The sequence below is a fragment of the Salvia hispanica genome, chromosome 2, assembly GCF_029641045.1.
Source record: "Salvia hispanica isolate PSC_SH4W2 chromosome 2, Shi_PSC_v1, whole genome shotgun sequence".
Taxonomy (NCBI): Eukaryota; Viridiplantae; Streptophyta; class Magnoliopsida; order Lamiales; family Lamiaceae; genus Salvia; species Salvia hispanica.
In genome coordinates, this window is record NC_142693.1 from 1,981,783 (window position 1) to 1,996,473 (window position 14,691).

Sequence of the window (14,691 nt, forward strand, 5' to 3'; positions counted from 1 at the left end):
TTTGCCCCTTCTTTTTCTCCAACATCACAACATTTTCATTTTGTAACCAACAAAAAAGAGGATAAACATTGTCATTCTCACCTAAGCAAAAAAAACCTTGAATCGAAAATCACTCCTAAAACATCATGGATTTCTTCAACTCAAAATCACTCCAAACATCATCACAGCGAGATCTCACATTGACTGCCTTTTTTTTAACTCAAGTTAATTACATAATTTCCTCTTTCCATCTTCTTAACTCAAAATCACTCCAAAAACTCCATGACTTTCTTCTAATTCCCTCTCTTCTGCCAACAACATCAACAAACAAATCACGATCACGATAAAGACAGAGAAATTACATGTATGAGATGTTCCAATGTTTGCCACTTTGCCTTTTCTTAGCAGATTTACGGAGAAGGAGGTGAAAGAAGAGGAAGACGAAGGCGGCGACCGAGAAAAGAGAGGAGATTGAATGAGACAGTGTCTTCGTTGCCTCAAATAAGAGGGGTTGATGCGACAATTAAAAGCACTACGGTTTCAGAGAAGACGCCTGGCGAATATTCGGTGAAAAAGAAGAAGATGGAAAAGGTCTTCTAATGGAAGTTTGAAGAAGAGAGAGAAGATTTTGGAATCATACTCCAGCACAGTTTTCTTCACAAAACTTGATTCGAAGAAATTCATGGCGATTTGTGACATACGTTGTCTTCATTGCGAAGTGATTTCAGTGTTGTTGGTATCTCTCGCAAAGATCGATTTTTTTCTTTTGGAGAAAGTTATTCTGCAAGTAAGAACATAGAAGGCCCATGACAAATGTGTGAATCAACATAATATTGGAGGATATAAATGTCATTCCAAAGGACATGAGGTTGTAATACGTATATAAGAATCAAAATAATGGAATGCTATAACCCAAACCAAACAAGAGGCCCAAATTTTATAACTAAAGAAAAAGACTTCCGTAAACCGCCCACTCCTTTTTCTTTAGTAATGTTTCCCGACAAATCAAACACACCCATAGTACAAAAAAATAATTGATGGTTGGTTTCAGAAAATAACCGATTATGAAAAAAGAGAGCAATACTTGTTTTAGGCTTTACCCTACTCCGGCCCCAAATAGGTCAATGGGTGAAAAAATGTTTTTAACTTAACTTAACCATTTTAAAAAATTGATCATGCATGTTTCAACTCCGATCCAGCGAATAAGAAATTCATAAAATTTACAATACATATGTTTCTTGTAATAGGATATTACTTTGAAACTAAGACACTATCCAATTACTTTTAAAACTCCAACGAATAGGAAACTGAGAAGATGTACATAGACATTACTCTAAAATCACTTTAAAATGTAAAGTACCTAAAAAGGCCGAATATGTGCACATTATCTCTATCTGTCTCATAAACAAATTTTGTGTGTATAATATGCTAATTATTTGAACAATACAACACGTTTTCCTTCTCAATTATTAAGGAGTATATAATTGGACTTTTTAGATATTTTATATTTAAAACCGATTCATGAATATTAATTAGTTTCAATTAATGATAGTATTTAGTTTTTCATTGCCAATATGTATAATTATCTCAAAATCAAATTTGAAATAATGTGTGAATTTATCAAATATCTTTCATATTACTATATCTTTTTCAATTGCATAAAATAATATAATTAATAATTTATTTAAATAAAATATGTGGGATTCAATCTAAAATTTAGGAACATTATGCACGTACAATGTATGTATATGTATCTTTGTTCTTCTTAAATTCAACTAAAACAAGATGGGACCGAATCAGATGCGAAATTGATTTAGGCACATTAATAGGGCTAAATCTTTAATATACTTGGACCACATAATGCTTTAATTGGAGAACCAATTATTTATGCAACTATTATATGTTTACTTTTCAACTAAAAATGCACTTTAAAAGTCTACAACCGAATATGATTATTCAGTTAACAATTTTTAGAAGCTTCCTAAAGAAATTTAACGGCTAGGTTATCCTAGCCTACATTTTTAAATATTTAACAATTTAATATATTTTGAAATCTGAAAATCATACAACTATTTAATTCTACAAGTGTAAAAGATTATTGTCATGCTCAAGTAATTAAGACAGATATCAATAACAATTGACTACGAGTTGGTATTATTTCATTTATTCCATCATTTACTTTACTCTCTTTTATCTTTCCTATTTTTTTCATCTCTCCTATTTATTTAATATAAATTCTTAATCTTCGTGCACAAAAGTTTTGTCTCAACTTCGTGCACAAATGTGAGTAGGAATGAGTGAGGTGAAATATGGGGTCCACTACCAAAAATGGTAAAAATGAAGTGTGTCAAACTTTCAGTGACGGACCGAAATGGTAAAATGTGTCAAATTTTATAAACTTATCCAAACTTATCACATCGTACACTTGAGCATTTAATTTTCGAACCATCCATTCTAGAGGGATGTTGCACAACAAAATTTAGAAACTTATCCAAACCATCAATAAAATCCAGATCCAATCTCCGGTGGAAAATTTTCTCTCATACATCTACTTTCTTCTCGGAATTTTATTCATTTCACTATCCATCTTACACAAACAATATAAATCAAATAAACTATAATAATATTTTGAATTATTTAGCCGCCAAATTTAAAAGAATATTTATCATTTAATCAAATAAAAATTTTACCTTTAGATACTTGGAAAATGTCAAGCTAGGCCAATCACGGGCAACGGAAACACCTCCAAATCGCAGAAATCTTAGTTAAGAAACAATATAAATCAAAATGAAGTAGTATAATAATATTTTGAATTATTTAGCCCACGAATAAGAATAGCTAACATATCAGTATAATAATATTAATCAAATCGAGTACACTAATATTTTGAATTATTAAGCTCACAAATTTAGAAAAATAGCTAACAAATCAAGTATAATAATATAGTGAATTATTTAGCTCACGAATTTAGAAGAATATCTAAACTTAGCCTACACATTCAGAAGAATAGCTAAAAAATCAAGTATAATAATATTTCGAATTATTTAGCCAACAAATTTAGAAGAATAGCAAACAAATTATGTGTAATAATTTAGCCCACAACTTTAGAAGAATATCTAACAAATCAAGTATAATAATTTAGCCCACATCTTTAGAAGAATATCTAACAAATCAAGTACTATACTAATTTAGCCCACAACTTTAGAAGAATAACTAACAAATCAAAGTTTTACCTTTCGATAATTGAAAAATATCAAAATTTGATGAGCTTGCTTCCCCACATTTCTCTACTCCCAACTTTCAATAATTGGAAAATATCAAAATTTGATGAGTTTGCTTCCCCATATTTCTCTACTCTTAACTTTTACGTCAGTAGATCTGGCAAAAAATTTTGCGAGCATTAAATTTGTGCTCACAAAGCCCCTCGTTTTTATTTCCCCCTCCAAAAATGGGTCGTTGTTTGATTTTTGCTCGGTTTCTGCTAGCAAAATTGCGAGGACCGTGGTGTGCTAGAAAAAAATTGGTAGCAAATGGACTTTTTTTTTAGTGTACCTATTTTACCATTTTATTTAACAACGCATTTGATAATTTAATGATGACTATGATAAAATAAATAATTATACAAAAATAAAGTTAATTCTCCATTTTATATTATATTACGTTGAATTTTAACAACATAACAGTATATAGGAGTATGACGTAATAATAGACAAATGACTCAGAATATCCAATTCACTATAAGAACTATTCAACATCACAATATTACTATTAAATATATTTCTTATCATTCTTTTTATTTTTTATCATTAGTACTTAATTATTTTTAAGTTAATGTTTATCATATGGGTAATATCTTTATTTTTTGTACTATGTGTTCATGTTTTTCTTCACATGGATATATTGTGGAAATACAATTACTTCCGACGTAGAAATTAATACTATGGAGAAATAATTGTAATTGCTTGAAATTAATACTATGGAGAAAATAATTGGGTGTGGACTTTTCAGCATAAAATGACAATTTGGTAGGGCTTATATAATCGTTATTTTCTTCGAGGCATCTCTCCAACCTCAAATATTCTACACATCCAACATTTGTAATTGTAACCCAAAAATCAAATGAGAGCAACATATCTCTTAATCCTTTTCATCTTGTTCATGCGTGAAGCCATTTTCACACAATGTGTGGAAGAAAAGCCCTTCTCTTCCACCGTTGCTCCTCTCTCTAAGGGGATTAATATTCCTCATTCACATTTTGTTGACCTGAAACGAGTAGGCCTGCCGCCGCCGCCACCGCCGAAATTTGCCACTGGTCCTCGGCCTCGCGGGCCCGGAAGGGAGCCACCGCCACCACCACAAGTCGCCATGGTACTCACGGGCCGAGGCTGAGATCCGCCGTGGTTTAGCTGACTTACTGTCTATCAATGTTAGAAAGCACTCTACCTTGTCCTGTCCGCGATTAATTGTCTTACTTTGGCTCTGATTCAAATTTTGAGAAATACATAAAGAAAAGTTTGGAAAAAGGTTTTGATAATAAAAAGTAAAACTATTGGTATTTAATTATATTTGAGTTGATTATCATTAATATCTTTACTTTTTGTATATTTATATATTATAAATGTTAAATTCATATGAATAAATATATAGGGTTGTAAATTTAGTTTGATTAGTGTTTTGGAATAGCCCAAAATCCGAGCTTAGGATTGTAAATTTTTAATTAAAAATAATAATCTAAAAAATAATATAAAAGCAGATTTTGGGCAGAATAATACTGAATCAAAATAAAAAAAATAACAAGTCCTTGACAGGGGAAAAAATATACCCACAGGCCACAAACTTATAAATTATAATATTAGTAACATTGACAAAAATATCTCAGAAAATATTATGCAAATAAGTGATAGTTTGAGAAAGGGGGAAATTGGTTTCAAAAAAGCAATATGTGGCCTACTCCAGGTCTCCAGCCCCAACAGGTCAACGAGTGAAAAAAACGTTTTTAATTAACAACTTAAATTAACCATTTGGTAAATTTGATATTGTTTTCTACTCCAACGAATAAGAAATTGAGAAAATTTACAACACACGTTTCTTATAATAGGAAATTACTTTAAAACTAAGACATTATCCAATTACTTTTAAACTCTAAAATCACTTTAAATGTAAAGTAGTAAAGTATCTAAAAAGGTCGAATATATACACATTTTACTTGCACATATTGCTAGCGGGATGTGATCACATGATAAACCCATATTTATGGTGATAACCTAATAATCTATCATTCTATGGACAGAATATATCATTTTATAGAATAGAATATCATTTTATGAATTAAAAATATTATTTTATGCATATTCAAAAAATATCATTTTATAGTGTATAAATATTATTTTTAATAAAAATGATATTTTTGACCCATAAAATAATAAGTCATTAGGTTATCACCATATTATCATTCTAACGCACACCTATTATAAGCTATCTCTATCTATCTCACAGCAAATTTTGTTCATAACGTATTCTAATTATTTGAATAATACAACACGTTTCCCTTCTCAATTATATAAGCAGTAGTAGTGTATAATTGGACTTTTTAAATATGTTACATTTAAAACCAATTCATGAATATCAATTAATTTCAAATGGTGGTATTAAGTTTTTCATTGGAAATATGCATAATTATCTAAAAATCAAATTTGAAATAATGTGTTCGTGAACTTATCATAAATCTTTCATGTTATTTTTTTTCAATTGCATAAAATAGTATAGTATACTAATTAATAAATGATTTAAATAAAATATGTGCTATTCAATTTAAAATTTAGGAACATTATTCACGTACAATGTATGTATATGTATCTTTGTTCTTCTTAAATTCAAATATAACAAGATGGGACCGAATCAGATGCGAAATTGATTTCGGTACATTAATAGGACTAAATCTTTAATATACTTGGACCACATAACATAGGTGATACGATGATGCTTTAATTGGAGAACCAATTATTTATCCAACTATTATATGTTTACTTTCAACTAAAAATGCACTTTAAAAGTCTACAACCGAATATAATTATTCAGTTTTGACTTTGATTATCATAAAACAGTATTTAATTGTAACTAACAATTTTTAGAAGCTTCCTAAAGAAATTTAACGGCTAGGTTATCCTAGCCTACATTTTTAAATATGTAACAATTTAATATATTTTGAAATCTGAAAATCATACAAACTATTAATTAATTCTACAAGTGTAAAAGATTATTGCCATGCTCAAGTAATTAAGATAGATATCAATAACAATTGATCACTACGAGTTGGTATTATTTCATTTCGAGTTGGTATTATTTCATTTCTATATATAGTAGTACAATTCTCGTTAGCCTAAACAATGATGAAACAATATAAATAGTAACAAAACGAATCAAAATCAATTTAACAATATGTAGTAATATCTAAAATCGAACAGATTTAAAAAAAAAAAACAATAACAAACGAGCAATACTTATCAAAGTATTCTTGTCGATCTTCGTTCACCAGATAATATACTTACAGTAAAAGCGTAGTTCAAAATATAGACAACAACAAAACGTAACGAAATCAACGTAACGACAAAGTAAGGATACTATCTCAATAAAAGTGAAAAACGACACATAACTATTTTTTGTCGATCCTCGTCCGTGAAACAGTATTAGACTCATAATCAATGTTTATGTTTCTTGGAGAGATCGATTACCTAACCACCTATGTATAGTGTACATAGCTAGTTGATGAGACAATATGATCTTCAATAATTTCATACAATATCTTCAATAATTTCATGACTCTTGTTCACATTTTGTACTTTTGTTGTTGTTCTTTTTTAGTTTGCCATGATAAAGATCTCTATTTGATTTATATTTATATTTATATTTATATTTATATTTATTACTATTATTAATACAATATAATACAAATATATTTTCATTTATTTTTTGTATCTATCATTATTTCATGTAGGTAATTTTTCCATCTATAATGATATAAAAGAAGTATTCATTGGTTTCAAATATTGGTTTGCCCTTTTTCATGACTAATAGGTTTTTGCTTGTCAATATTACTAAAAATATAGTGGATTCACACCCAAATAAATATTTTGATCGTGAATTATAAACAAAACGGTGCAAATTCAATGCTAAAAAGTACTTACTAACTTTATGTAATTAAATTATAAACAAAATATGGGAATTCACAACTTAAAAGTATTTGTTGGAAAAATAAAGTGCTGGCCCTTTACACTTCAATCGTGTTATTATATTAACGCATGCAAAAAACAATATAAAAAAAATAGATAAGCATGCATTAATCTATTGAGAGCAAGAAACTTTTTTAAAGAAAAATATTCCCCCATCCAAACTCAACTATTCTAATTTATTCTCCCCCAAATCGGATAAACCAATAATCAAATTACCCACCAATGTAGTTGATTATTAATGCTCCACTTAATTAATTAGCTAATAAACACTAAAATCCATTTATGTTATAAGGTAGCAATTTGTGAATAAATACTATATTTATTGAGAAATGATTGATTTCAACGGAACTCAAATTCTACGCAACAAAGTTAAACCCCACACGGTTAGTATTATTGGGCACAATATTTTGCTTCTCCATGTACTCAACATTAATATTCTCTTCACCTAAATTTCCAAACATCTTATTCATCATAATCTTCTACTTCATCTTTTCCTCACTTTTTATTTATTAATAATTCCTTGTAGAATATTTCCCCACATCTTTATAAAAGCAAACACACATTACGAATTTCCCCATCGACTTCTCATAGAGTGGCGAAGCTAGGCGTTTCAGGCTATTAATGGCTAAGAAGACATTTCACAACTTGCTCCAATCGAAATTTTACATAACTCAAAAATTATATAGTGCATTTATTATAACTTCGTGATGTTAATCTTAAAACGATGATTAATAACATTAGCCGTAGACTAACTCTTTGCTTCGAAGAAACTACTATTCTCAAATTTAACTAGTTTTAAAATAAAATTAGTAAAATATTTAGTACTTACTAGAATATTTCAAAATTATCGGAGTTGGCATGCACATGACAATATGTTCGAACCAATCATAATTACATAAAAAAGAGGGAAAATAGTAAAATTTTAATCAGCTCAACACACCACGTGACAATAAGTTCACACCACTAAATTTTTATTCCCTTAACAAGAGCTAGTCCACCTCATATTACCAAACATTTATTCATTAAAATCTCCCACTTCATCTTTTTCACACCTTTATTTATAAATTCCTTATAGAATATTTCCCCACCTCTTTAAATAAAGAAACACACACTAATTTTTTATTTAATTTCTCATGGCTTCTTCTTCCTCTTCTTCTTCATTTCCAAACATATATTCATGGATCCAAAACCTCCCACCAATCAACCAATGGGAAACCACTTGCAAATCCATCAACCTTTGCCCTTCCTCCTCAATCCACCCATCTCTCAACCTCTCCCTCTCCACCCTAAAAAACTCCAAAATTTCTCTCTCCATAACTGCCAATTACAACATCCCAATCCCTCTATGGACATCCAAAAAAATCACACCAAACCCTACCTCCAAAACCCTAATCGACCGCGACGGCGGCAGTACCAGCACCAGTACTGCCCCCGTCGCGGCCATGCTATGCAACTTCATCGAGGACGTGCTCCGCTACTGCTCCACCAGGAGCGGAGCCTCGTCCTCGGTCCGCCTGCCGCGGGGCTACCCGCTGCAGGACCGCGTCGCCGAGACCTTCAACGCAGCCTTCGTCGGCCTGTGCTTCGTAGTCTGCATCTACGAAGCCCCGGCCGACCTCCGGGGCGCGTGCCTGCAGGCGCTCAGGGAGCAGCTCGCGCGCCCCGAGACGAGGGAGGCGTCGAAGATGCTGATGCGGCAGATGGGGTCCGGCGTCGAGGAGCGGTGGATGAGGTCGATGAATCTCGCCATCACGAACTGGACGGCCGAGATGCAGGCCGCAAGGGCGTCTCCACCAGAGACGCCCTTGCAGCTGTTCTCCTACAGCTTCTCGATGGTCGGGCTGTGGAAGGTGCAGCTGTACTGCCCTATCATAGCCATGACCATCGTGAAGGCGAGCGGGCCGTCGCCAGACGACCGGCTCGCCTTCTCGCTGAATTATCATCAGCTGGAGGGAGTCATACAGCTTAATCATAGGGTCGCGGTTCATCAGAAGTGGATTGAAATTAAGGTTAATACCGATAATATAAGGTAATTGCATCATTAAGTTTAAAATTATATTGTGAATTGTTTATTAATTAATGTATTGTGGACTTTTGATTTTTGAGAGGTATGCATGTGAATTTGTTAGAATATCGCTGTTGTTTTTGGTTAAACATTAGTCGTTATCAAAATTGATAGCTTAAATTGCTAAGTGTATTTGTTTGTGTATCTAAGTTATTTATTTTATTGGGAAACCAAATTGATGATGTAGTAGTAGATTTTAAACGGAAAGATTTTAATGTAAGCCTTCTTATATGTGAGTATTAAAATAGTTTTCATGAATTATATCTAGGACTAGGGATATTCATTTTATGTTCAAAATTAATTCTCACATTTCTCAATTTTATGGATTGATCGAATCAAGAGTAATTATTTCTAGTGGCGAAGGCAGAAATAAATTTTGGTAGGGAATCAATTATGTTTATAATGTTTTAGACTGCGATTCTACATTCCATCCATAATTATTTATAGTTTCTATTATTCATATGATTATTTTACAATATTCTAGGGATTCAATTATATTTAGACTGCGATTCTACAATATTGGTAGGGATTCAATTATTTTTATAATTTTTTATATTGGTAACATTTTTTTGAGAATTTACGAAAATTTTAAAATTGAAAAATTAGAAATCAATTAATTTTTTATGGACATAAACCCCCCCAGTATCCCCTTACTAGTTCCATCCATAATTATTTAGAGTTTCTATTACTCATATGATTATACAGTACTTATTACTTTTTTTGCAAAAGTGCTAGTTAATTAAAACCATACGCACTTCTTCATTATTTAATTTCACTATACAAAAAGAAAAACTCTGTATTACTGTATAGTACATGAAATATTCGTTATGGCGTTGTCGTCTTCATCTTTAAAAGTTAGTGGGCATATACTAGACTAGTCCAACTATAAAAAACAAAATACTATACATTGTACATACATCTTTATTTCGAATATTGATTATTCTTCACGTCTAATTTAATTTTACTCTTTAATTACACGTTCGCGCAATTCAGTTGGTAAGACGCATTCACGCAAAGTTTCAATTTTGACCAGATGCGACGTTGTGAAGCTCCTAACGGACACCCTAATGAGCGAGCGCGGCGCGGGGCCCGGGGAGAAGCACTTCCCGTCGCGCGTCGCTCTCCAGATGACCCCGATGCAGCAGGCGAGCGTGATCAGCGTGTCGGTGGGCAAGTCGTCCGAGAACGCGGCCAGGGAGATCGGCGTGGAGAAGGGGATCGAGGCCTCGTTCGAGCCCCCGGCCGGGATAGGGCTCCACTTCTCGGCCGGGGAGAGCCACACGACGAGCCTGCGGCCGTGGAAGTTCGAGCCCTCGGTGTACGGGAACGCGGCCAACCTGAACTGGTTCCTCCACGACAGCGAGGACGGGAGGGAGGTGTTCTCGTCGAGGCCGTCCAGGCTGGCACTGCTCCACCCGAGGGCGTGGTTCAAGAACCGGTACTCGAACGTGAACCGGCCGTTTACGCGGCAGGGAGGGGTGATATTCGCCGGAGATGAGTATGGGGAGAGTGTGAGTTGGAAGGTGGAGAGGGGGTGTTTGGGAGGGGTGATGGAGTGGGAGATTAAGGGGTGGATTTGGTTGACTTATTGGCCTAATAAGCATAGGACTTTTTATACTGAGACTAAGAGGTTGGAGTTTAGAGAGGTCTTGCAAATTACTCTCATTTAGATTGATGTATATTGTTTGTGTTTGATTGATTGTTACTAGGGTTGATTTGGGGATTATTTTTTAATGTTTGGAGGTGGTTTTGGTTGGTGGAATAAGTCCTTAATTTAGTGGTGTAGGTGTTCGGAATTGAAACAATTAGCGGTTGTTGTAGTTGGCGTTGATTCGAATCTGAATAGTTATATAAATTTCAAGTATTTAATCGTTGAATTATATTATTATTAGTTGTGACAATGTAGTATATTCACATCTCTTGTGATTTTAAATAAAATATTCAATTTTTACAATATAGTAGTAGTACTACTTTGTGCCTATATTTGTATTGTGATTTTGGATAAAATATTTAGAGTTAAAGGAAAAATGAAAAAAAAAACATTTATTTTGAATAAGACTGACCTTTCATGGAATGTTTTACTTGTAACTTTTTTGTGTCACAAAAATTATAGATGCACGTGTGAGTGTTTAAATTTTGTGACAATTACAATAAAATTGAGTCATTATCAGATATTTTTATTGTAAAATGTCGGTCCTGTCTCTATGTAAGATTAATTAGCATCGAATAATTAATAGGTAGATGCGTAGAGCTAACTAGTTATACAAATTACAACGAACAATAATTATGAAATATTTAAAGAAATGAGAGGTTACATTTAATTTCAATTGAAAAAAAAGGTTACATTTAATTTCTAAGTATACTCCTCCCTCCGTGCATAAAAAAGTAGACAAAATTGTAAGGAAACACGGATTTTAATGTATAATTAATAAAATAAGCAAGAAATATGAAAAATAAGAGAGAGAAAAGATAGTGAAATGGGTGTTAGTGGATTGTGAAATCCGCGTTTAGAATGATGTATAAGATTAGTATAGGTTGAAAACTTTTTTTTTTAACTCAGTCTATTTTTTATAGACGGACCAAAATGATAAAACTTGTCTATTTTTCGTGGTCTTTATTTTTACTATTAGGGTGTGTTTGGTTCGGCCTTTACCATTACTCAAGAAAAGGGTGGAGGTTGGTTTGCAAAGTTCTTTTCTTGAGTAATGGTTTCTTGTACAATTGTTTGGTTTGTCAATTAAGTATGACCCAATTGTGTTTTCTATGTTTGGTTTGTCATATTGTCATATTCATAAGAACAATTTCCACCTGTGCCATCCAATTTTAAATCACATGCTTAGCCGCATTCAAGATGTTGCTCCCATTGCTCCCAATCCGAGAACCAAATGCTTGAATCCCTAGCTAGCAAGCGGTATCTGCTATGCTCCGGCTCCGGCGGTGACTGCTGTCTTCACCAAACGAGAGCAGGTGGCGAAGTTGGCGGAGAGGTTGTCGACGGAGGCCATCTGCGTTGCGGCAACCCGCACGGTGTTGGTTATGGCTGCTGCTTTCCTATAAAACCCACTCGGCCGGCCGATAGAAGAGGTTATTTCCGTCAAATTAGGGAATTTCCGCTGTTGATTCAAAAAAAATTAGGGCTTTTCCTACTAATTGTGTCCGACCTTGGGTGTGTGCGGCGACCTTCTCACATGATGAAGTTTTATGCAGAGTATTTGCTACCGTCTTCGTCGGAGAGCTTATAGAAAACGTGAATGGAGGAAGGAAAGCTTGAAGAATTTTTATTGCGTAGAAGGAATAAATGTGGTTGTTGGGGATAAAAAGGAGGATTATAGTACTATATTAGTAAATGCAGAGTATTTAATTGTTTTGTGAAAGTGATGAGTTATGGTATCAGAGGTTTTTGGGAAGAATTGCTAACTGGCGAAAATTGCATTTTAAGGCGGGCCTTGGTCCTTTTACTCAGGCCGTTCAAAAACGGTATATTTCAAACCAAACATTAGAAAATGTCAGAAATCATCCACTAACTGTCCCTAAACGCCAAACCAAACACACCCTTATAGTATTATATTTGTGACACTCAAAAATCAAAATACCAAAGCCAAAAGCCAGTGCCAATGGAATTAATATTTTATTGCAATGAAAAGCGTCATTTCATTTGTAACTTAACGCCACGTCAGCTATCCGAAAATCAGGGTATTTAATCCCAACCGTCGATCTCATATATCTCACGGCAGAAAACCAACCCCACAAACTCACTCAGATCGCCATCTCAGCCGTTCATCACCACCAAATCCAACCGCTCAAAACATTTCCGCCAAATCCCCAAATCCCCAAAAATTCAAATCTCCCTCCTCTCCCCAATTCCTCCCCCTTCAAAACCCCTGCGAAATCCAGATCTCCACACCACAAATTCCATCTCCTCAACTCACCAAATTCAACAACAAATCTCTCTAATTCGACAATGTCCGGGCGCGGCAAGGGCGGCAAGGGGCTGGGCAAGGGCGGAGCGAAGCGGCACCGCAAAGTGCTCCGCGACAACATCCAGGGCATCACGAAGCCGGCGATCCGGCGCCTGGCGAGGAGAGGCGGCGTGAAGAGGATCAGCGGCCTCATCTACGAGGAGACCAGGGGAGTCCTCAAGATATTTTTGGAGAACGTCATCAGAGACGCGGTGACTTACACCGAGCACGCCAGGAGGAAGACTGTCACTGCGATGGATGTGGTCTACGCTTTGAAGAGGCAGGGCCGCACGCTCTACGGCTTCGGCGGCTGAGATTTTCTCTAATTTGTTGAATTTCTGCTGTGATTTTGTTATTTTTAGAAGCTGAAATCGTTGATGTTTGTAGATCTGGTGTTTTACTATCTTAATTCATCTATGGAAGAGATATCTTGTTGGAGAAATGCCTTTTTTATTTCACAATTTTTACTTTTTCTCTGTATTTCACTAATAATTTCTCATTTCACCTAAATAAGCACTGAAATCATACTGAAATTGTGCTGAAATCTGATTGAGTGGCGGAGCTTGAGGTGGAGCTTTCCGTTGCAATTTGCAGGAACAGCCCGATCAGTAAATGGATGATAGGTTTGATTTCTATTCTCTCTCAAATAGAGTAGTGAATTGTTGTTTAAGGTTGGATCAATTGCTGTGTGATTGAAGAATGATGAAATTGGGGATTGGATAAGCTGCTGCTATTGTAGATTTGTTTGATTAGATTAATTTGTATCTGCAAAAATGTCTTTGATGTGCAGATTGTTCTTGACATGATGAGCACAATGTTTTGATGTGTTGAAGACAATAATTTGCTGGAAATTGAAAATCATATGAAAATTTGATCCATTGTATGCTGGTTATAGAGCTTGATATACTCTGAAGTGTTCATTTCTTTGTGTGATCTTTGCACATTCAATTCATGTCTTGCTATTTTGTTAAAATTTGGTAGGATTGCCGGAGAGACCCTGAAACCTCTTGTCACTATCGGCCGCCACTGAATTGGCAGGAGTACGAGCCTGCATCGGCTAACTGCTGCTGAAATGGGATCCGAGTTGTTGCGGTTGGTGTGCCTGTATGCCACTACAGGTAGTAGCCCTTTCAATATGTTTACCTGGTGTTTCGAATTATCTTCTCGGATTAGGTAAAACTGTTGAGTCGAAATCGGACTTCTAGTAGTAGTATACTGTATGAGACAAGAATGAACATCTAGAAAAGCATGAGATTTTCTTTACTAACAAGTTTTCTTCAAATAAAAGTGTCAGATTATATTGAATGGGCTTCAATAGGTTCATTTCTTTATGTGATCTATGCATCTGCAATTCTTGTCTTGATTGATGGTATGAAACAGTGGGATTATTCCAATTTCCATCTCATGTTTTGTGTCATTCATGAAACTGAGTTTTTCTGTACAAAAAGGGTAAAAAACT

At 34.2% G+C, this 14,691-nt stretch overlaps 2 protein-coding genes across 2 annotated transcripts; both read left to right on the top strand.

The window, feature by feature from the left end:
• Positions 1-8,303: 8,303 nt before the first annotated feature.
• Positions 8,304-11,227, top strand: LOC125219721 (uncharacterized). Its single transcript, XM_048121768.2, has 2 exons — positions 8,304-9,237; positions 10,307-11,227. Exons 1-2 carry the CDS (start codon positions 8,342-8,344, stop codon positions 10,941-10,943), a joined length of 1,533 nt encoding a protein of 510 aa, XP_047977725.2. The 5' UTR covers positions 8,304-8,341; the 3' UTR covers positions 10,944-11,227.
• Positions 11,228-13,172: 1,945 nt separating this feature from the next.
• Positions 13,173-13,674, top strand: LOC125200566 (histone H4). The gene has a single exon (XM_048098223.2). It carries the CDS (start codon positions 13,235-13,237, stop codon positions 13,544-13,546), a length of 312 nt encoding a protein of 103 aa, XP_047954180.1. The 5' UTR covers positions 13,173-13,234; the 3' UTR covers positions 13,547-13,674.
• The last annotated feature ends 1,017 nt before the right edge of the window (positions 13,675-14,691 follow it).